The 24,235-nt window shown below is 45.3% G+C and overlaps 1 protein-coding gene across 2 annotated transcripts; it reads right to left on the bottom strand.

Annotated features, from left to right (window-relative positions):
• BARX2 (BARX homeobox 2) lies at positions 1 to 23,605 on the bottom strand. Of its 2 annotated transcripts, none has more exons than XM_015884237.3 (4): positions 23,066 to 23,605; positions 4,597 to 4,891; positions 2,031 to 2,115; positions 1 to 1,297 (listed from the first exon to the last, which is right to left on the bottom strand). In XM_015884237.3, exons 1-4 carry the CDS (start codon positions 23,235 to 23,237, stop codon positions 1,049 to 1,051), a joined length of 801 nt encoding a protein of 266 aa, XP_015739723.1. In that variant the 5' UTR covers positions 23,238 to 23,605; the 3' UTR covers positions 1 to 1,048. The 2 variants fall into 2 exon arrangements, with proteins under 2 accessions (XP_015739723.1, XP_015739724.1); XM_015884238.3 differs by lacking the exon at positions 23,066 to 23,605 and adding an exon at positions 15,431 to 15,663.
• Between the last annotated feature and the right edge of the window lie 630 nt (positions 23,606 to 24,235).

The raw sequence follows: 24,235 nt of genomic DNA on the forward strand, positions 1-24,235 counted from the left end.
TTTGTTTATATATTTCAGTTTTAATTAAAAAATAAAGGTTATCTTAATACATCTCTTGCAGCCTTTGGGCAAAATGCACCCTTAGCAAGACTTTAGGAAACATGATGCACATCTATTCTTGGCACACGTCTTAAACAAATGTGAACTTTCTACAGCAACTTCTCCAATCCATCCTTCTCCCAAAACCCTGGAAACATTTAAATGTTCTTTAAAAACCCTAGAAAAATTAGAAGTGGGCCCAAAGCAAAAATCCCAGATCCAAGCATTCCAAAGCTTTTGGAGCAGACTCAAATCCAAACCCTCATCTCCTTCGAAGTTTTATCCTGGATCACTGCAAATTCACAGACACGGCACCCAAATAACCATGAGACACGAAATCTGAGCGCTGACCTGGGTCTGAGTCTCTCTTCAGAAGCTTTGGTCTCTATACTGGGCCAAAGCAAACCCATGTGTCTGAACTCTCCCCCCCCAAAATGTTTAAGTTGGGCCCATCCCTAAGAGAAATAAGTGCTGGTTACATGTCGAAATGGTGCTGTCAGAGCTCCCCATTTCTTAGCTGTCCCTGATCCAAGACCAGGCCAAGTCCATTTGCACTACTTTTAAAGGCAAGGATAAAGCCAAGCGAACACACGGAACCATCCAACACAGCCGTGCCAACACACATCTGCCCCCCTCTGCAGGAAGGGAGCCCTGGCCTTCTCCTTTATTTGCCAGGAGCTGTCTGGGGTTTCTGGACATGGTTTTCTCTGGAAATACATTCAGGTCTCCATCATTTTCTGTGGAAGCCATTCATGTGCCACCGCTCACACTGGACACATTTGTTCCACCGTGGTCTACGATGGCTGACTCCCCAAGGCACAAAGTGACCAATCTTCCAACTTATACACAAGGTCTACATATATATATATATATTTATATATATATGTACACACCAACAATTACATACATATTTAAATATATATATATATATACACACACATATATATATTTGGTTTTGGTTTCTCTCTATGTTATTTCTTTTTTTCCCTTTCCCTTCTCTTTTTCCCTTTTAACTTAATGGTGTAGCCTCCTCTGAGGAGGGCTCTGGTATATGTTCCGGAGACTCTTCTGTCTCCAAAGAGACTTCTGGCTTCTCCTCTGTCACTTTTGGCTCCTCAGGGGCTTGAGATCCCTCCTCCTGACTCTGAGCCTGGCTGTTCATTTTCTCTTCTGCTTCAATTTCCTCTGAGGTGGGAATGGAGTTTTTCTTTGGACGGCCTTTGGGCTTCGTTGGAGCTTCCTGCCCACCTTTCAACACCTGGAACAAAGAGATTAACAGTCAGATCAACCTGAACTTCACTGCTGTGAGGCTTCCTTTAGAGAGAGGATGAAATGTGATTTCAGACGTGACCTGCAGTCACCATTCAGCTTCAGAGAAATTCCCTGCATTCACAGAGTGAGTTCACTCGTTATCTCATATAACTAAAACTAAACGCAAAAAATACCAGCAAGGACACTCAGAATTTAGATGGAGCCATCTAAGCCAGTTTCTGCAGCACCCCCAAAAGCAATCTAATCAGCCACTCCTCAACATTATATAAAGATTTTATGCACAATTCAGTCCCTTTCATGAGCATTTGATCTATTTAAAGCCCAAGTAAGAACATTCAGACTTTAGCCAGGATTGCTTCTGACTGTCTGTTCTCTTGCCAGTTCCACTTCGGCTTCTAAATTAGCATTTAATATTATTATGCCAAAAATGCAGAGGTACATAGTTTGGTTCTTCCCTCTGTTCCAGTTTCTTTCATCCCTCAGCTCTGCATTCTTCCCACTGCCTGTTGTACCTCCCGCCCATCACTTATGCTCCAATGTGAGCTTTTTATAGATACAAAAAAGCACATTTCTAAAGAAATTGTAGGAGAATTCAGCAAGAAGAAGACAAAATTTAGTATAAATAGACACAAATCCCTGATATACCATACTCAGCTTCAGAATCCATCCTTTCAGAAGCAGTTTTTGGGGTCTAAGAGAAATGGCAACCAACCCCTTACCATTTTCTTCCACTTCATCCTGCGGTTCTGGTACCACGTCTTCACCTGGAGCTGAGTCAGCCCCAGTGACTGCGCTAAGTCGAGCCTGGAAGAGAAGACAGAGACTGCAGGGAGCTGACAGAGGACGAGAAGCACCCTGATTCCAAGGGCAGCCAACCACACAGCAGTGGGACTGCCAGAAAGGATTGCTTTGTTTCTCTCAGCATGTTAAGATAGTTGCTTCTATGGAAGAAGAAAGAGTGGTCAAGGTGTTGGTGGACAAATGGCCAAGTATAAGAGTTTCTGCTGACACTCCACGTTTGTGCATGAGGCAGGAGCTGCTGGTACACAGCATTCCTGAAAAATAAGCCCATGGTGTCTGAAGCAACCACGCAAGAAACAAGACACCTGGCATCAGTCTGCCTGTGAAAGCATTGCTCTTTGTATCGCATTTCATCTTCACTACCTACATAATGAGGATAATGATACTTTTTCATTTCTCAAAGAGCAGTAGTACATCTAAATCTATTAATTTCTTATGCATTGTGCTATTATAGGCAATTTAAGCTTATAAACGAATTTATTATTTGCGTGTTTAGCTTAAGGGTATGTGTGGCAGACAGCCCATAATCCTGATTCATCCTCCGCATTTCTCCAACCTGTGCAAGTTCATCTGAAACCATTCATTATTTCTATATTAAAACTCAGGATATGAAGCAAATGCAGCTCGGGTTAGCTCTTTATCCTTCCCCACAGGTGATGGTACCATGCATCTGGCAGTGTTGTAATGGAGTTGCACAACAGGCAGAGTTGGAAATCCTCAATAACGCCAGGCAAGTGCCCCATAGAGTCACGCAAGACCCACAGGTGGGACAGCCCAAATGCAGAGCCACATTCCCAGGTGTTATGGGCTGATATTTTCCCTATTTCTGCACAGGAGAAAACACACTTGTGAAGGCCAAGTTGTTCATAATAGCATTTCTGTTCCAGCTGGGCTCCTCGGGCAGTCAGGCTCTCTTGTGTATTTACAAACACCTACGCACCCCACACCAGCTCTGTGCTCACACACACACACTCCTGGCTCCATGCTTTTCCCCACTTTAGATTCCCTGCTGCCTACGCTACTATACAGTGTCTGCAGAATATCCCATTGACTTAAAAATACTATCAGTGTTGTCTGAGAATGTGGCACAGGCATTATCACATCACACTGAGCTCCTTTATTACTAACAAACCAGGTGCTCCATTTGCCCTCTAACCAGCACGATCTCGTGTCTAGGCCAAAAGCTGCAGGACTGAACACAGATCACAACCCATTGCTTCACCATCACGTTTCCAGCCATGAGTTCACAGAAAGAAACACTGCTTGGCTAACTTGCCATAGTGCATGTTATCACACTCTGATTACCTGCAGCCTGTTGCCATCTCTTGCCACACACATTACTGTAGTCAGCATTGCCTGGAAACCCAAGGAAACAAACAGGGGAAGTGGTGCAGGGACAGGAATTGCTCACCAGGCTCTAACACAGACAAAGCCAAGGAACAGTCATGCTATTAAATTAATTTACCAGCCCTGAGTGCTTCATCAATGGTGTCAACAATCTGCTTATGTGACGCTGGGAGGAGTCACTACGGGAGCATTAGGATCTAAAGCTGTAGGAGGCATTCAGACTCATGAAATTCAGTCTAGCTGTGATCCTTGGCTTTGGTGACAAGCAGTACAAGTGGAGTGTGCTGACTTCAAAACCATTTTAAATATTGGGATTCTGCCATCTGTGGAGTTCAAGGTCTGGTGAACCTTTCAAACCCTCCCCAGGTTTACAAACTGAACAGGAACTGGACAAGGCTTTTTCCTCTTATTTAAATCTGCAGAATAGCATTCAAAGCCTTTAAAACAAATAAAACTTCTCCTTATTTTAGTTTGTCTATCTGGTACCAAGCAGTCCCTGAGAACTCAAGACAGGGCAAGGCAGCAGACAGCTGAAGCTACAGCCAACCTCCCAGCTGCCACAGAGACAGAACCATCCACCTCAGCATCCCAGCAGGAAACCAGGCTACATCTTTTCCCAATGGTCTGGAGCAAGAACAGGGAAGAAGAAAGAGCCTTTGCTCAGCTTCTTGCACATCTCTGAGCCTGGATGCCTGCTAGCAGGCATATCTATCACCATGTGACATTTCCATTGATACAGCCTATCCGTGTCATCTTTGATCCCAAGAGAAGTTAGCCTTGAAATTTAATCAGGTCATCTGCCCATGTCCTTGGCCAACAGCAGAGGCATCACTGCTGAGCTAGAAAGCAGCACACTGCAGCCAGGGAGCACTCAGCATGGGGACAGCTGAGCAGGACTGATTCAACCCTTTTGCTCCCTGTCCTTCTCCTAGTTTAGGAAACAGTATTTTCCTGCTCCTTTCTAAGCAATATTTATAGTCATATGAGCATTTGAATGGACTGTTCAGATAAAGCAGTAAACCAGATGAAGGCAAGTGCATTCTGCACAGCAAAATGACTGCAGTAGCTGGTAGACATGGAGAGCCCGACCTGTGATGGGCTGCTTGGATCTCCCTCTCCAACCCATTGAACTCCTACCTGTCGGGTGTAGACAAATACTTCTGCTTCTGGAATTTCTTCTCCAAGCCCATCAGCTGGAGCTCTGTGAAGATGGTCCGACTCCGGCGTGGCTTTTTTAACCGAGGTGTGGGCTGCTCTGCCTCCGACTCACTGCTGCCGTGGGTCTCGCTGGCTGGTGTCTCTGAGCTCGCAGTTGCTGAGGTCTGGGCTGGCAGCACACGGGAGCTGGTGGCAGCTGGAACGAGGTGAGGGACCACAGAAGGCTGCCTGGTGATAACGGAGATGAGAGGATATGCCCTCAGAGAAGGGGACCCTGGGAGGGAAGAAAGCAGACAAAGGTCAGTTCAGTGGTAATATGGATGGGAAATATACTCTCATTCAAAGATGCCACCGCATACAACTATGCAAACAGCCTCCAGAATATTGGGCAAGCCACTTTCTCACTCTGTACCTCAGTTTTCCTCATTTGCAAAATGGAAACAATCCTCCTTACCTGCCTCGCCGGTGGTAAAACATGGATTAAAGCTTAATGTACATAAAGTATTCAGAGATCTTTAAGATAAATGGTACTGTGGAAAGGAACATCTTACACCAGCAGGCCTGATTATGAAACTCTTAGTATGAATCACCACTAATGAACATAATAATCCATAGGCCTCAATGAGTCTATTTTAGCAGGTAACTCTTCACCAGCAGGAGAAAGGTGTTGCCAGCCTGGCCTGCTGCTGACCTATATTCCCCAGCATGAACAGCTGTAGGATCACAGCTCAGATCCCAGGTGAACTGCCATGCAGGGGTAGGTCAGAGCCACGCATCTTGTTGGCTGGGACTTCTCCCCACAACCACTTCACTCACATCCAAAACCCAGCAAAGCAAGCTTGGAAAATGTTGCCATTACACCATAAACCCCAGCAAAGTGGGAACCATTTGAGCCTTGCTTTTCTCCTCCACATCTTTGCAACACCAAAAAACAGTTACTGCCACAGTTTACGTGCCACAGAGGAATGGACTTAACCTTCTTGTGTCCCTTAGGGGCCAGTGGTGCTGGTTCCAACCTTGGCTATTTTTGCAGGGCAAAGCAGTGCTAGCTATGAGAGAAGCAGATGACTCTGAGGTTGTTCGAGTGCTGAGCACCTGAAGGAGGGGATACTTTTTCCTAACTGCTCAGCAGTCAGCAACTGTGACCTGGCCAAATGCTCAGAAAAGCTCAGTGCGTGCTTATTTTTGGTGCCCACGTCAGGACACTTATTTACTTACAGCACTTTTGAAACTGCTCTTCTACTTCTGGACGAGTGGTGGTTTCCAACTGCTAAGCTGCTGCGAGCTCCAGGTGCTAAACAGATTGGTGACACCAAGAGCCTTCTGTCTGTTTATCACGTATAATCATAAGAGAAGCCTTTGCTTATGGCTCGACCCCAACAGTCATTAGAGTGCGTTTAGAAATGATTGTAAATAATGGAAGCATCAGCTGAAGTGCAGTCGGCCATGTAGAAGGCTTCTCAGCTTTCTGTTTTTGGTGTGATAAGGGCACAGGATGGGTAGGACGGAGCAAGGACATCTCTGGGAGAAAAACATGGGGTTCAAGGCTTTCTACAGAGAAAGCTGGAGGTCAGAAAGGGGCAATGTTTTAGCAGCCACTTCTCTCCACAGTGAGGACAAAGAGCAGAAACAACTCATCTCTGCATTGCTTCTGGATCAAAAAGAAAATGAGAAAGTTCAGTCTCATTCTGGATATGGTTATTCCAGAGTTGAAAGGTGGCTGATGCTGAGCCAGTCCATTGGGTCAAGGTACACTATTAATATGGCTTAAACCATCCGTACAGTTCTTATTCTGATAAAGCCTTGGCTTCCAAACAAGACAAAATCTGAGGCTCGATCTCCATTCCACATCCCCCAGAGTTCAAAGGTATTTCTGGACTGCCACGGTATTGTGAGAATGGGATAATTTCCTAATCTTCAGCAAATTAAATGCTGGCAAGCAGCTCTCGTCTGCTCAGCACTGTCGTGACTCGCTCTGTCTTCCTAAATGGGAAGGAGAAGAGATGGAGCATCTTCCTTTTCAAACCTGCCCTGCAGAACAGTTTTTACTTTCCATCATCATTTTACAAACACCTTTTCCACTATCCTTTTGCACTTGAAACCCAAGCAGCAGCCCACATAAGCCAGGCACTCTGCTGGGATGCTTCGATTAAACTTGTGGCCACTAGACATGACACAAAAGGGACACCGTCACTGAGCTGTATCACATTGCAAACGTTTTAATTTAATATAAATACCTCAAACAAAACGTTTTCCCTTCTTTTGTCTCTCCCCCCTCCTTCCTGGCTTACTTTCAAACCCAGCAGACACAGACTAGAGGAAAGAGAAAAGGGAAAGCACTAATTAATTGCACTGTTTGACTGCCGGCAATGGCAGAACAGTTTTCCTCCCAGGCAAACTCAGCTAATTCTGTTTTGGAAAGAAAGAAAAAGGAAGGGAAGATTTATGGATCAGCTCCTCTTGGCAGGTCAGCCCTGCTCGGAGGCAGAATGAAATCTCACTCCGAATGGGCTGCAGTGAAAGGTAAATAAAAAGAAAATGAACTTACGACTCTGGAAAGTCCATAAATCTGCCTTCTCCTGAGTGTCAAAACAAAAGGCTACCAAGGAGGAGTTGGGTTCGTTCAGAAAGTTCCCTTTTGCTGGAGGGGTGAGCAGCCCATTGAATGGAGTAAGCAAGACCTGAGCAAAGCAAATCCCCTAAACAAATCCCAAGTTCAGAGATGATCTGGGTGATGTTCATGCCATGCAATGTAGTGCTGAGTACAGATTCCTTGGCTGTTTCTAGAATGGGAAGCAGCACAACCGTGCCATGCTGCAACTGCACCTGATCTAATTATGGCCAGATTCCAAGGCCTGAGTTGGTGTTTTTGTGTGGTGTGGCCTTTAAAATGTTGGCACAGATGGTCTTTCAGACATGCTACCCCCACTTGTACACTGTCCTGAAGGGCATCTCTGGGACATTCTGAAAGCTTCCAAAACCAGCCCCAAGGCTCAGCTCAAGTTCATAGAGCCAACATTTCCATAGGAGTGGTGTCATAGAGGCTACGGGGAAACAGCAGTCAGCTCTGAAAGCTAAGTGCAGCACTGGAGCACAAAGACTGAGTCTGCAGGAGGAAAACAAACAAAAATTAGTGCAGCTAAATCTAGTGAAGCAAAAATGGTCCTTTATAGGGTACTCCAGTTAAAGGACAAATCTGTAAGAACCGAAACCTTCTGTGATGAGCTAAGACAAGATGAGAGTTCACTCAGGCATTCTATTTTGCCTTCCCTGACGCATTAGCTAAAGTCACTTCCCTGTTCAACCACATTTTTGATGGGTTGTGTTTTCATCACAAACAAAAACCCTGATGTCTGTGAACATCACCCATCGTAATACTGAATAAAACATACTGTAGCTGGAAAGGGCTCTTCCCCAAGGCACTTCTTGCTATGGAGGTACCCAGTTTGGGACCCAGCAGAGAATAGAGGTGGATGAATCTGCAGCTGCACTTCCCCAGCTATTGGCACTTGGGTGTGTGGTTGAATTCAGTCATTTAGTTCCAAAACCACAAGGGAAATTAGCTGAGCACTTGGAGCTGTGAGATTCAGTTTCCTTTTCATACCTGTCTCCATTAGTAATTTATCAACATAATGTTTCAGTATAACTTTTACATAATAACAGTAATTAATAAGTTTGAGTGTGTCTGAGGCATGCACGCCGGAGGCCTTCACAAAAAAAAAACCTAAGCAGAAAGATAATTAATCTTTACTTAATAACGACATTTGATATTTGTATTGTGCTTTTGTACAACTTTACGGCACCCTGCACCCAGAAAGTAATTGGTTCTAAGGACATGATGAGTTTGGATGCTCCCATTGCCTGCTGTAAGGACCAGGACCCTGTCAGATCCATGCTGAAGAGGAAAATCTGTAAATAAAGAAGGATTTTTATTTACTTATTTATTTATTTTTCAAATGAATCATTTAAAGAATCTCTTTGGCCAGCGCTCAAGAAATCCTCTGTAGCGAATGTAAAAGAGCTCCGGCTTAATTGGTGGAAGATGAATCAGAAAAACAAGCACGACTTTTCTATTTTGAATTATCCTGCCTCACGCACTCACAGGGCAGCCTGCCTTTTGAAATGAATTCCCCCTTGACTCATATCCACCTCTTCAGGAAACCAAGCGTGGCTCACAGAGGTCCCACTTTGTTTGAGGCTACAGAAAAGTGTGTGCAATTCCACATCTTTAGCCGATGACCCTTTAAGTCCTACCTTATAGGAAAAGGGTTGTTCTGAGCCCAAGCAGATCAATCCTCACATCTCCTTTTAAAATGGATGGGCCAAAGGCCATCATAACTGAAAATGGCTCCAAGCAACGGGTGGGTTTGGATGGGAATCTCCATTCCAGACCCTTACTGTTTGGACTCCAAGGGAGTTTTAAGACCAGGCCACATTAGTCCCAGAGAAATAAACACAAGCACGTCTCTATAAACCACAGAGCTCAGATGATGCAGGAGAGTTACTGGGATACAAGCCACCAGCTCATTTACCATATCTGTATCGAGGGACACTTTGGCTCCATTAAGCCAACATCAATTTGAAGCTCTTTCTTTTGAACTAAGTCATGTCAAACACTTCAGCCAAGTGTTTCCTCCATTACGGATGATAAGACTGAACTCCAGAGCTCATCACTCACTGGACCCGAATTTAGAAAGCAACGTAGCCAAAAGATTACAGAAACAAATAGCGAGGAGAAACGGAATTACAGGCAGTTTCTGGTCTCAGGGATGGAGGAGAAGCACTGCACCAAGGCGACCCAGCTCTCTGGGTGTCCGAATTGGAACTGCAACATGTTTGTCTTTACTGATGGCAGCCAGATGACCAGACAGCTCAGGACACTGGGGAGAACTGTAGGAGGCCAAATCCCAAACCCTGTACAGATGTTGTCACCAGTCAAGGAGCAACACTTGGATTTAAGTCTAGAAACAGATAATCAGAGTGAGAGGGTACAGTTTAATGGAAGGGTAAGTCATGTTCTGTTCCTTATACTACTCCCTAAGTGTCTCTTACTGGATGCTGTCCAGGATATTAGTCTATAAAGATTTCGGTCTGACACATTATGACCATTCTTACGTTCCTGCACGTTTGATAAATAAATCTGCCTTCTCTCAGGATTTCAGAGTTTCTGTCCAAGTTTAAATGCATAATGCCGTGCATGTATAAATCAATCAGTCCTTTACTTCCTGCTCTGTTAATTATTATCACAACATTCATAAGCAAACACCAGCCTTAGACAGCGGACTAGTCCTGCACACAAAGGCACTCTTCAGGTTTCTCAAGCCCACCCTTGTGCGAGCTCCAGCAAAAACCTTGCCATAAATATCACCACCTCTTCCTGCTCCGAGCCTTGAAAACATTCTGGTGAGTGACACGTGGGAAGAGAGAGAGTTCAGTTGCTTCTGAACACCAAACTGCTTAAATTTTGCACACTTGATCTTTTGGAAAACTCATTATTCTTCTCAGGAGAACAGCAGATCAGACTTTGAAAAGCAGACTCCATCCTCTACACCTCCACACCAAAACATAAGGACGACTTCAGCAAGTACCAGTGCTAACCTGTCACATAGTGGCAGAGCCTTTGCCTCTTAGAATCATGGCTTACCCAAAGGGTCACTATTAATAATCTTGCTCCCATCAGGACACATTTAGCAGAGAGGCTGGTCTCACAGTATAGGATTCTTTGATCTTCCATCTGGCCCCAGACTCATCTCTGTTTCCTCTACACACAAAAATAAACCCTGTGGACAATTTGGTTGAACAGCTGCACTAACAATGCAGTTTAGATAGACAGGAAAGATACACTAGCAAGCTGCATTCAACCTGTCTACCCTTTTTGTCTGCCAGTTCAGCAGTTTCACCCCAAGCTGGTGGCTAGTTGAGAGGAAAAACACTGATGCAATAAAGCTAAATATAACGTTCCCCCCATGATTATTCCAAGAGAGCACCTTGGAATAATGATTTCTTCCAAATGTGATTTTTTGGGGTTGAAGAAGCTGACAAAGACTTTGTCACAGCTTTGCTGCATGGTGTTGCTTATTTTATTCCCTCTGATTCAAACAGCAGCATACCCAGGTTGCCCCATGGGCAGAACCTTACCCTGGATTGAATGAATCAGGGAGGGCTCAGCTTTCACCTTTTGGATGGGGGAAAAGTATGTCTGAACTTCCAGTTCCCAAAGCAGCTCCTTCAACTTCTGTAGGATTGTCTACGTTATATGAAGTCACTGCAAGAACCTTCAGATGTATGGCTTATTCACCACCTCTGACTATAGATGGGACAGTCCAAAATGGACTCAGTGGTTATCCCTGGTCTCCAAGCAGCCCGATACTGCACTCAATTCAACATCTGGACTTAATCAGCCTGCCCTGTGGTCCAGGAGTCAGTGAGGACAAGGAAAACTGCATTCACTGCTACAGACATCATGGAAAGAGCATGTCAGGCTGCAGCATTACATGTGTATTTTCACTTCGAAGTACAGCCTGTGGATGAAGGCACACGGAGAGCCAGAGAGGCAGCCTGGAGAGGGGAAATGGGGGCTAAACAACACATCTGCAACAGACCCACAGCTTGGACACAGGAATAGCTCCCAGCGCAGAAACCAAACTGAGATAGAGTTGTTAAGACTCAGCCCATTCATTTCAGTTTTTGTTTGTTTTCTGTCTAGCTGAAGCACAAACAGGTTTAGCTCCTATTTCCATTCATCTCATCTCAAAAAAAATAAAACCCAAGCAAAACAAAATGTCTCAAGGACGGGTAGTTTCAAAATGGATGCACCCAGAATAAGCAGTTCCATGAGAAAAGTGTTGGCCTTAGCATCTCTAAGCGCTTGGGCTGCATGTAACCATTTACATGTCAGAAAAGCGATGACAGGGTCTCCTCTCAGCTACCAGGCAGCTTATGCACAGCACTGTTAGATGGATGAGCCAGAAATTCCAGTTGGTGAGCTCTCCAAAGCTCTGGTCTCCAGAGAACAGGCTGCCTCACTCATGCCAGACACCATTGTGCTGTTTTTTTTTCAGTTCTGATAGGAAGTCAGCCAAGGAGACACTGTTTTATATCTCCAGACAGATATAGATTAGACCTAGGGTGGAGATTGGCCCTAATTAATCATAAGAGTTCAAATTAGGTTTCTACTGGTGCTCTAGTTCTGCTAGCTCTAATGCTATTACAGACAGAAACCTTAGGACATCCATTTCAGGCACCTCCAATCTAGAAATACAGACACACCCCCAGAAATGCTCTACCTGACCAGAGATGTGGATAGGAGACCCTCCCTTGCCCTCAATATGAAGGGGTTTGAGTCCAAGCTCCGGTTATCACCCATCTCTGGTTTTCATCAGCACATCTGTTTACCTCTGATTTTCCTATGGAATGCAGCATCACCGTGTTCCAGTCTGTGATAACCTCATTTAAATACCAATCAGAGAAGTCAATAGACAAAGACAATGCAGTGCTTTCTTCCCTCCACACGTGTGGGTGTACAACCCGAGCCAGTATTAGCATCAGCTCCAGGATAATGGGAGATTGTCTCATTCCCACTGTCTCTACTTAATCTCACTTGACTCATCCAGGACCAGAAGAACCAAATTTTGATCACTGAGATACAGATTAAGGGGAAGAGGACTCTGGCTTAGCATTCCCAGCCCTGGCACAGCTTTCATGTTCCATCTCCAGCAGATCCCCAGCTCTCACTGGACTTCTGTTTTCCCCACATGCAAAACGAGGGTGATAACATCTACCACACAAAGCTGTTGTATGGTCTGGAAAGCACTCAAACGGAAGCCACAGAGGGGAGGCAGAGGTGTTATTATCTCACACCTAGCTAAACATATTTCCCATTAATAGATTGCATGAGCGCTCTTTTGTGTCATACGATTACGAAACTCCTTAATGTGCCATTAATATATATGTTAATGGTGAAGCAATGCGTGTATCCTGTTGTTGTGCAAGAAGCAGTGTTTCCATGGGAACTCCTCCAATACCAGACATATACGAAGCACCTTTTTTTGAGAAACAAATTAATATTTTTTATTTATAAAAATCTTCTAAGACTTCTTCTAAGAATATCAGGAAAGAGATCCTAGCAAAGCTATGGCTGCCAATGCAGAGACAGCCGAAGGAAAGAGGTCTGAGGGGAATATCCCTGCTGATTCTCATACACCAACACGGCCAGATTCCTTTATGTGGCATTGCTGGGGTGAAACATCACAGATTTATTATTCCCATGTTCACTCTGCATACGGCACAAGAGACTTTACGTTGTCAGTGCTCTCACTAAGCTATGAGTCAGTAAAACAAAGCGAGACTGACTTTAAGACCCTTCTAAATTCATACAGCTTCGGTCTGACAACACATTCCCACCCCATTCCAGCCTGGAGGAAACAAAGAAAATCTTTGCTGGAAATAAAAAGTCCTACATTAAAACAACGCTCCGCTTGCACATCCGCCTCGCGCCTCTTCCACACATTACAGAGAGAAGGAAGAAAAAGTACATCTTATCATTTATTTTTAACTCCGTGGGGGTCACTTTTCATTAAGCTGTTGAGAAGAAAACATACTCCCACCAAGACGTTAACATCTCATTTCCAGTGCTGCTTTGGTAAAGAGACCAAATAAAAATAATGGCTTTTACAATAAGACGTATCATCCATCGTCAGCGTGTAAAACGCACTCATTAATCACAGAAGCAACCTACTTATTATAGGTATTCAAGCACTGGCAATACAAATGCTTATAAAACAGGGGCTCCTTTCATAATTCCCTGCCCTTGTCTCTCAATAGTTTAGAGGATTAACCCTTTTACAACAAGGGATGGGCAAACTGGTTTTGCCTAATTCCAAACCAACTTGACGTCATGGGTTCAAAAGTTCGACTTGAACTCAAACATCAGATGCAGTTTGTGCAGAGGGGAGACAGAAAGAATGAGTCTGGGGAGAGAGAAAGGAATAGAATGAAAGAGCACATCTGAAAACACCGAGTGTGTATAACAGAAGGTGAAAGGATAGATACACATTGCTAATGGATGACTGAAATCCCTACAAAGGAATACACGCAACTTGGTCTTAATGTCTAAATATGATTTGCATGGAAGCCTCTTCCTATAGACTTCCCTCTGAAGGGGAAAAGAAATAAGGTTCTTCCTTGCGTGCATAGTTAAGCCTCACGAAGAACACAATGAAGTGCATGCAAGTCAGTGTTGCAATCCCCACTGGCTGTATATTACTTTGGACTTCTTTTGCATTTCATAGCAATTAGTGAGAGTGGGATGGAGCTGGGTGAAGGTAGCCAAGCCACGGAGCAAAGTCCTCGGCTGCCCCATGGATCTGCAAAATCCAGCTCCATTCAGGTGTCCCTGCTCACAGCAGCGACATGTCCGGAGCTGCCAGATAAATGAGTGCTCAGCAGAAAATGGTCACACATTTGCAGTCTGATGCAATTCCTTTTCTTCTCCAACATGCCCAAACCTTCTCCTGACTTCAAGGAGTAAATAACGTGTGGGGACAGTTTGGAAATTAGGAGGCACTGAGAAAGGCAACGTTTGGATATTAAGAGTTTGAAATATGTAAGCCTCAGTGTTTACTGATGGCTGTAAAAGTGACACATCTGAATGAAGGAGGGAACCTCACGAAGCTTTGAATTTTCTCTCCAGTTTAACCCAAGTAATTACTTTTCACGTGCTTAAATTCTATCAACAACAAGGCAGTTCTTTCCAATACTGGCAGCAACTGCAGGAGAGAAAAGACTTATTGCTGGCTTTGGGGGAAACAAACATTTTGAGACAACAAATTAAAAGGATGCATTTTAAGCCACCTTCAGGCCGGGTGCTGGGAACAAAACACTTTCCTCTGGATGGGATTTTTTCAATTAATTAACCACTAACAGGCAATAGCAGCTATTCCATTTCAGTTTCCTTCATAGGTAGGAATTATTCAGATAATACATTGTAGAGACGAATGGTTTCAGAGCAATTGAGCTACGTCCTGGTAAGCCATCAGCACACATTGCAGAGATACTCAGAAACTCAGCACCAGCTCTGCTTGTGAAGAGATATCACAGTTTTCTCAAGATAATTCCCCTCCAGGAAATGTTTTTCTTAACCAAAGTCACCATCAGTGCACTGTGATGAATGGCAGCGCTTTCAGTGTCCTGTAATTTACTACAGTGAAGTACCGTATTTATTTTGCAGGTATATTCTCAGAGTCAGAGAAATGAAATCAGCAGACAAAAGCATCACCTTTTCCTTTTCTGATTAAGATGAGGTTAAGATCACAGCTGAGTCAATACGAGTGAAATGCATCATGCCTAAGCTGTCCTAAGCAGCCGATATCTCTGAATACATAAAGGCAATGCTCAGTTTTTAAATAGCTGTCAACTGATTTTAATGCATTTTCACATGTTGTGACATGTCTAATCGTGCTGATATTAAGAAGGGAGAAAATAAGGCATGGATTGCCAGGCAGTGATAAAATCACAATGAGAATCGTTGCCTTCTACCCCAAACCCTTCTACCTCAGCATCATCTGCTCATGTCTTCAGATGTGTTTCTGGGAGGGGAAAGGCTGGAAGAAGGTGTGGGGAGAGGCAGAAGGACACACGAGAGCTCTGCTCCCACACGCTCGTGGATGCACTTCCCTGCCCCACGCCAGAAAAAGCCTCGGGGGCTGCACAGTGCAGGCGGGTGGGCAATCTCACCCTGCTGATCCCACCCAGACACCCTGAGGTCTCCCATTATCTATGCTGGGAATAAGGACCATGGTAGCCCAGTGCTTACCTGTGTGATGGATAATGGTGGAGGCATCCCGCACCCACATCCCATTTTCTGTCCTTTTGTTGCACCCAGTGTTTCCATCCACCAAAGACTTTCACAGAGCCAGAACAACGCTCCTTATTTAAACAAGGATCAGGCTCTGTCTTTCATTTTAAACACAGCTGCACAACGAAGGCAGAAAACAGAACAGACCAACTCCAACCCCTGCAAAGCCCTTTCAGCGCCTGGCACTGACTGGGAGATCATTTGCTGCGGGGACGGATTTAGTTCCCTGAGACAGCCAGCAATGACCCCACCTAGCAGCTATTCCCTGCTGGACACACAGTTCTCAATGTCCAAAGCTTGTGAGAGGCCTCCAGAGATGGCACTTAGCTGCAATGCTAAAAGCCCCTGAGACAACCCTGCTTGGCAGAGGGGTGTGAGCCAGAAACCCCGCAGCTGCCACCGAGCTGCCCCATTTGGGGGTGAAGCCTTTCTGGGCTGGAAGGGAGCTGAGGGGAAATATGAGGACAGAGTGAGAAGGGTCATTCCTAAAGGAACAATCCCAAATTCATAAAAAATACAATAATTCTCTTAGCGCAGGTTTGCGAGCCACAATTTAAAATCTCTCTTTCATTTTCTGCAGACAACACCATAAGTTTTTCAACTTGAATGTGTTTATCAATCCATCTTTTTATTTATGTTCACTTTTAAAATGAGATTTTTGGATGCTGTGCTTTGTTCTGCTGAGACAGAAATGAATCTCCGTAACCATTTCAGTCTGGAGATTGGATCACGCACACATTTCAGCAGCTTATGAACTGATACGTGCACAAAGAAGCTCTCCAAATTCAATTAGGTATAAAAAGCACCACAATCCCTACGATTTCTTTCCTATAATCTTTGCTGTATCTTCTCACATAAGTCTCCAATGGACAAAAATATGTCTGCAGAACCAACTGCAGTGACATCTCTCATAGCCATCAAGAGAAAGGGTTTCTTCAGAGCTGTACAAATAAAGAGCGATCGCTGTGGGATTACATTAAAACAAAACCATTCACGAAATCTAAGCGTTAAACTACTTTGCTATAATGTGCTTTTAAATGTTTACTGTTAAGGCATAATTGAATTTGACTCACTTGGGCCCTGATCCAACGACGATTTAATTGACATCAGTGGGAGTTGGATTGGGCTCGGAGTCATTTTAACTAAAATAACCCATCAATTGTTCCTCACCCACTTCATCAAACTCCTTCTCATCATTTATGATTGCTCTGTAATTTATTGCAATGAGGTTAAACCAACCCTACCAACTCCTGGCATGCTTTCCTGTCCCTCAGAGGAGGAGCTCAGTACCATGGAGTGGCCTACAACCAATTTGCTTATGGGAAGCACACGGATGGGAGGGTCTGAACTGCCCAGCATTGTCTTCTGCTGTTACAGTAACCTTCCAACATCAGCTCCTCCACTATTTAGTCACCAAAGGAATGAAATGAACCGTTGGCATAGCTGTCAAGAAAAGGTTTTGAGCAAAACAGACAGAAGGGTGAAACCAAATATGTGCACCAACTCATGCAAACATTTCATAGCCAAAAAAACAACAAAAAGAAAACAGCGTTTGCTTCAGACTTCTCACCATTGTGTTGCATCAACATTACTCACTTTCTATTTTGAGAGAATTTTTCATATTTCTCCTCTTTGAGCCATAGGAATAAAAGCAAGTCACAGCACCAGGCCTTCCTATGCACGCACAATACAATGATGTGCTGGTGATACGCTCCGTGTGCAAGAGCCACCCACAAGAAAGCACCACCACTGCTCCTTTGGCTTCAGATTAATCTGTCACAGAACACCCTGTTTAGGTAACCACAAACACACCACACATGTTTCTGCCTTGTAAAAGAGGAGATGCTTTTATTAAGGCTTCAGCCTTTGGGTGCTTACACAACAGCACGCTCGATTGCCATGTAGGAGTGCAGGCACCTGTATCCTCCAAGCGACAGAGACCTGCTCTTGTTCTAGAAGTGTCTATTAAAACCCAGATCAGACGAAACCCAACTTCCATGGGTGAAATCCCAGTAAAAAAAAAAAAAAAAAAAGGCATCAGTAAGAATTAACCAGTAACTACCGTGTAGCTTTTAAGATCGTCATTAGGAGAAATATCCAAAGGCAAATGGTGAGCAAACGCTTAAAGATGAATTGCATTTAGAACGAGGCACAGAATGAGCAGCCGGGTTATAGGAATTACAAGGCACACACACACTCTTCCAATTCCAGTCCTTCCCTGCATGAGTAGCCCTGCCGAAATCAGCCAAGCAACCGCACGAACAGAAACAACCAGCAAGTTTCAGAACTTACAAACTAAGACCTGAATGTGCAAATCCAAACACACCTAAAGGTCACGGTGAGGCTGCTGCTTGAATGTCACGGAACTAATGAGCATATGTGTTAGCAGATTTCCTATCGTCGCATTTTCAATGGGGATTTTATTTTTGCCTTACAAAACATTCTGGGAAGCTGTTTGCGCTTCCTTCACAAAAAGCCATCTCCAATGTGCAATGATGCCACGGTTGTGACAACTGCAGTGGGAAGAGTCTCCAACCTGTTCCCTCCCCAGCCCCGTTTTTAACATCAAACTTGCCAAAATAAATTCTACAACATTATGTTTAACTTTGACCTGAAAAGAGCAACTTAGCGTTAACTTCTGTCCGCAAACCAACAAACGTCCCTTCTTCTGCCTTAATGCAATTATCAGCCTTAGTGAACAGTAGGGAAAAAAAGGCTCCGGAGCTCCTGCCCTTCTGCCCAGTGCATGGTGAGATGACTCAGTACAACCTCACCTGTTTTTTCCACAATTTCCCCAAGAAAAGTTACACCATTTTTCATGCCCATTGGGTACTGAAGGCATCAGTGCTGGTGGGATCTTTATCCCACAATCCGAGTCTTAATTTCCTGCATTAAACACCAGTAACTTGAAGCAGAGTTGCAGGAATAATAACCCATGGCAATGCCGGAGCCGCAGAACTGTGCCGCACCAAAGGGCTCCACGGGCAGAGCTGCAGTCAGAGCTCTGCACGGACACCCAAAGCTTAACCCAAAAACAGCACAAGGATGAACCTGAACTGCTTCCAGTGTGACTGAGAGGCTCCAGAAAATAAAGTGCAGGGATTGGTTTTCCCAGAGGACTCCCGCATTCATTAATTCCATCTATTCCAGAGCTCCTCCGCAGCGCTGATTTGTACTCAACCACAGCCACAGCACTGCTGCCTTTCTGCGGCCGGCTTTACTGCAGCCACCAGGCTGTGATTTGTTCTTTTGTTCTGGGTCGTTTTTGCCTGTGGTTGATTTCTTTTATCCACCATTAACAGCGCTGAGAAGGAGACAGCCACATCCAGTCCTGGTGGCTGATTCTTAAATATCTCAGTGTCAGGGCCAGATTGCTGTGCTTGATCTGAGCGAGATCTGTTTTCAGATCCTGGCTCTGATCTGGCTTTGCTTCTGAAATGCCACCTCTAATGTTGGATAAAATCCGACTGAGAGGATTGACAGACTCATCTCCGAACACGCAGATATTATTAGGCAGCTCACATGCTGCTTTTTTGCATTTCAGAGCTATATTTCTTGCTAAAGTTGTCAAAACGCATTTAAAAAAACCACAATAAAAACCATTTCAGACACCCTGCAGAATGCTGAACTTGTTAAAACAAAGTGCTGTGCCCAGGCTACAGCCACTACAGCCAGATCCTCTCCCCATACCAGTAGGACTGAGGAGGACACTTGGAGCCTGATGATGCCAGCGCTGACCCCAGGCCTTTGGGGAGCAGTGAGGCACTCCTGCATGAACAGACGGCAAAGTCTGAGCTCTGCTGGGTTTGCAAAGCACTGAGACAGGGCAGAAAGCGGACTGAGCCTTCTAGGATTTGGATGCTGCAGCACTGCCTGTGAACTACTCTGAATTTACTGAGAGCACTCATCAGCTCACCTAATCCCAGATTAGAGGCAGCTACCGAAGCAACACTTGATACTGCTCAGTATTTTCTTTTTCATTTACGTTTTGCTGTTCAACTACAGAATTACACTCATCTTTGTAAACTGAAACCGATCACGCAGAGAATTTTTTTTCTATTATTTTGTTTTTTCCCTTTTTCCTCACATAAAACCTAGGAATAACTCCCAAACTACCACTGGTTTGCACACAGATGCTGGCAGCTCCGTATTTTGGGTCAGTCTATGAGGATTTGGACCTTCCACAGACACCCCACACCGCAGCTTCTGCCACCGAGGGCACATATGTGGGATGTTCAGGTCAGAAAGCTCTCTGGAGCACCCAGGGCACACACCACAATATAGAACCCATTCCAGCAGGTGGGACCCGGGTGGGATAGGGCAACCCAAAACTTGGCTTGCTCAGGTGTGAGCTGGCCTGGCATGAGGTCCACCCTCTGCTTTGTATTGCTGCAAATGATGAATCCAGCTGCTGTGTTTCATGTAACACACCCAGAGTGGCTGGCATCTCATTTTTCCCCACACTCAGACGCATTCTGCACCAATCCCTTCTCCTTTCCCAGCTCTCCCCCAGGAGCTCTGTAACAATATCCATTCGATCTAAAGAAAAAAGGGTCAGCAAAGTATTTCTGCAAAAGAAGCGGCTTCCACCCCAGTCCTACGCAATGTCTCAGAGCAAATCCAAACGTCGGCCATATCAAGACCATTCTGAACAGAATCTCTCACTGTTCTGAGGTCACTTGAATGGAAACTGAGCTGTTTTAGAATGCAGTAAATCTACTTTCCTACTACGAATTCCTAACCAGGTTGCCAGGACTGATCAGAAATCAGGAATGCCAAAGCCCACACTTTGCTGCATGAGCAATGATTCCGCACCGTGTTCACCGTGCCGCTTTGTTTAGAGCAGAGCAACGCAAGAACTCAAATACATCCAGATAATGGCAGCTGAAAGACCTTTGGGATCAGCAGTTCCCACTTTTACCCCAACATTAATATATATATATATATATATATTAAAAAACAGAAGAAGTGGAAAATAAAACTTCAGAGCAATTATGTATTACATACCTACGTCCATTAAAACCCTGAGAGTACGAACAGAAAACAAGGTCTTACTTTCCCCACTTCTTCCTCACCCCCCGAAAATATAAAAAATATATAATATGATATAATATAATATAATTATTTAAATGAAGCAACACACTGAAATACTTGCAAATGTGAGTTTCTTTCCAAGCCCCCCCTTTGGAGCGCATACAACAAATGATAGACAAGAAATAATTGGCGCCGCCAACTTTGCCCAAACAACCTGCAGTTTTGAAGCAAGCTCTCTTGAAAGGGACAGAGTGATTTGTTTTAAATCCAGCATCTCAACTCATTTGGATGGTTCACAAAGGACATTCGGAACCAGCACTGCTGATCAATAACAGGCGATGCCCCGAATTTGAGTTGGAGTTTCTCAGCCTCCAGAACTCAGGACAAAAAGCCAAGCATGGCATATGTGGACTCTACAGCCATTCCCTGTCCTGCTTTATTGTGTGAATAGCCAATAGTTCAGCAAATGCCACAATTACACCAAATTCAATCTAAGTGCTGATTCCTTTTAAGGGACATCACATTTTTCTTTCCATATACCAGGTCTGCTTGGGGCTCGCTCCGAGCTCCTTGCAATGGGAACCTTCCCAATGGGAGCAGTGAGCAGTGAGCCCTTCCATCAACTCTGAATCTCCTTCCAACTAAAATTTACACACACGTAAATATCACAACTTCCATCACAGTCAAAACTGAAAGTATTTTCCATCTGCTTAGTAACTTTTTCAGCTCTCTCCCCCTAACAAGAGATGCCATTAAACACGTGTGCTGAACGTCTTATATCTTTCAGCTCCAATTATAAAGCACATCGGGCTGCTCCAACTTCACCCGGGATGAAAGAGAAATTCACTCTTCAGCCCAAGAGAGCACTGTAAAACACCTGAAATTATTTCAGACCACAATGGTAATCTGTGCTCACTGCTTTCCTGCTTAACTTGACAGATAAAGGAAGCACAAGCTGAAGTTTGATGCCTTTGGTCCCCGTGCAGTTTTGTTTTCATACAGATTTGTGTCGGGTATTTTTTGTACATTGTTATTTCTGTGCTCCGCTCTGTTTCTAAGTATCAGAGCTTCTCCTCTTTTATTATAATAAAACAAATCCCATTAGCCAGTACTTACTCTTCAGTAGCACCTATCCTGCTTGGGAGGTTCGCTGTTTGGAAGCACGGACTTTTGCAGCCATTCCTTCCATAATTTTGATCCCACCACCAAATTTCTGCCCTGCATTTCCCAATCACCGCAGCTCCATGAAGCTGAGCAGCTCAGGAGCCGATATCCCCTGCAATGGGGCAGCCTGGAGCTGGGGCTGAAAACTCAATCTCAAGGGCAAATTCATTAACAGTCCCAGGCACAAAGCGAAGCACGGCTTTAACTGCAGAGCTCAGAACCCACTGCTGAATCATCTGAGGATTATTAATGACTATTTAATGAATAAATATTACTCTCTCATACTTGTGTTCCTTCTGAGTGCTAAGGGCTTTCCATACAGCAGAGATGGAAGGAGGAGACAAGGATCTCCTGCCCACAGACCTGTGCAGTCGTGCCATTGACCCCACCACAGGCAGAATTGGCTCCCCATGAGACCCCCCCATCTGAGCCCTCTGTGCCTATTTTGGCCAAGCACAGGACTTTGCTGTTCATGCAGCAACAAGGGATCAGCGCTCAAAAACTCCCTCATTAACAACATCCCAATTAACAACTGGGTCTCCCCATAGGACAGCACAGCGTGCTCAGTCCGGGGAGGCAATGGGTGTCATTACAACTCAATAGGAAGAAATAAATTTGGAACGAAGCTGACACTATTCATGTAACTTCTGACCCTCCAATCAATTTGGGACCTTCAGTTAATTACATTTGCTAACTAAATATTGAGGTTGGAGGAAGACCAAGGCATTACTGTGCTGATCAAACTCTCTGTAACCCAACAGCAAGTTTTACATTGGCGCATTAGTGCGGCTTCGCTGGGACCTGGAAAGATCCCTTTTATTTATATCCAACCGAGCTCTAAGAGAGGAAGTAAGCAAAGAGCCAAAGTAGGAACTGAAGTTTTAAACACGGCATCACACAAATGCAAAATGCATTTTCTCAGTACAAGGAAAAACAAAATGTTGGCCTTGATACCTCACCAAAAATTGAGCTTTTAAGGAATATTCTTGAATAGTTCCGGACTTTTGAATCACGTATTGCAAAGTCCCAGCTTCACCATCTGCTATATTGGGTGCCACCAGGATGGCACTACGGGAAGAGCGTGATAATAGAGCTACCTGCTTCTCTAGAAAACGGGCTGTTTTCTGTTTAAAACTAGAATGCATGACAGGGGGGACATTTTTACTGCGCACGTGGATCTTTAAAAGCTCAAGTCGGACCGATCCGTTTGTGAAACACCTGCGGTCGACACCCCATCCTGCTCATTGTGATGTACTAAAATCAGCCGCCGCACAGCGAGGTCGGCAGGGTCCCTCGGCATCCCCCCTCACCTGGAGGGGGTCGGCCCTGGGGGGCACCGTTTGATCCCAGCGAGGGGCAGCGATCCCCGCCCCAACCCTTCCCATCCCTCCTTACCCGCGCAGGAGTGCAGCGGCTTGGGCCGGACCAGGAGGGACGGACAGACGGAATAGAGGGAAAGTTTCTCGAAGTAATCGCACGTCTCCTTGGAGAGGATTTCATCGATCATAAAAGTCTTGTAGCGCCTCCTGCCTGCCTTGGCGAGCCGGGGCTGCGGCGGGCAGTGCATGGCCGGCCCCGGGGCCGCGGGGCTGAGCGGGGCTGCCAGGGCGGCGGGCGGCCGCTCATGGATGGGGCGAGGAGCCGCCCGAGCTCCTCCTGCGGGTGCTGCCCCCGCTCTCGGTCCTCGCTCCGCAGCGCTGGGCGATGTTGGGCTGTGTTGGGCTGTGTTGGGCTGTGCTGGGCTCTGCTCGGCTCGGCGGCGCTCCCTCGGCTCGCAGCGCCGCTGCCCCGCTATATAACCGTGCCGATAAGCATCTCCCCGCGGCCTTTTTAGGACGCTCCGGCTGTCAATCAGGGCGCCCGCTGCTCCCCGCCGAGCACCATTGTTACCCTGAGCCCGGCTGGGAGGATCCCGGCGCTCCTCTCCCCTCCCTGCTCTCTATTTTAAGATACCGGGGTGTGTGCTTTTCTTTCTCTTTTCTTTTTTCTTTTTTTTTCCCCCTTTTTTTCTTTTTTTTTTCGGTGCAAAAACTGGAAAGCTTCCAGATTAGGGCTGGCTTCTCTTTTATTTTTTTTTTTTTTCTCCCCCTTTTCCAAGCTCGCAATTAGTTCGAAGAAATTAAAAGCTCAGGCAGCGTGGGGAAGCTCAGCCTCGGGGCCGCGTCCCGAACCGGCTCGGCCCGCAGCCTCGCTGTGCCGCTCTGCCCGAGCCCTGGGCCCCCATTTCAGCCCTCCCCGAGCTCCAACCCGCTGCCATGGGTGCTTCTCTATGCGGCCGTTCTGTGCTCTCAGTCCCAGCTCAGTTCCTCGGCCCCGGAGCTGATTTACGGGCAGATCTCTTCGAGATGAGCTCTGCGGCTGTCAGAAAGCCCGTTTGTTTCTATGGAAGGAGGCAATCCCACTCACGGATCATTTCGGCAACTTTTCGTTGCTCTTTATTAATCAAAAACAACCCCAACCCTCACACATCTATTGGCCGCCTCTCATATCCTCTTTGTAAGCAGTGTCTCTTCGTCAAATTCACTGCTTGGCTTTAAGCTTCATAGATCTATCTGCAGGTTCGGA

Source organism: Coturnix japonica, chromosome 34, assembly GCF_054131305.1.
Source record: "Coturnix japonica strain WE chromosome 34, WE-NBRP24, whole genome shotgun sequence".
In the NCBI taxonomy this organism is placed as follows: domain Eukaryota; kingdom Metazoa; phylum Chordata; class Aves; order Galliformes; family Phasianidae; genus Coturnix; species Coturnix japonica.

Excerpts from the sequence above, each read along its gene's own strand:
- BARX2 (XM_015884237.3), bottom strand. The coding sequence starts at position 23,237 with ATGCACTGCCCGCCGCAGCCCCGGCTCGCCAAGGCAGGCAGGAGGCGC. Across the intron at positions 4,892-23,065 it reads GCCGCTGCACTCCTGCGCGG|GGTCCCCTTCTCTGAGGGCA; the intron begins GTAAGGAGGGAT and ends CTTCCCTCCCAG. Across the intron at positions 1,298-2,030 it reads GGATGAAGTGGAAGAAAATG|GTGTTGAAAGGTGGGCAGGA; the intron begins GTAAGGGGTTGG and ends TCTTTGTTCCAG.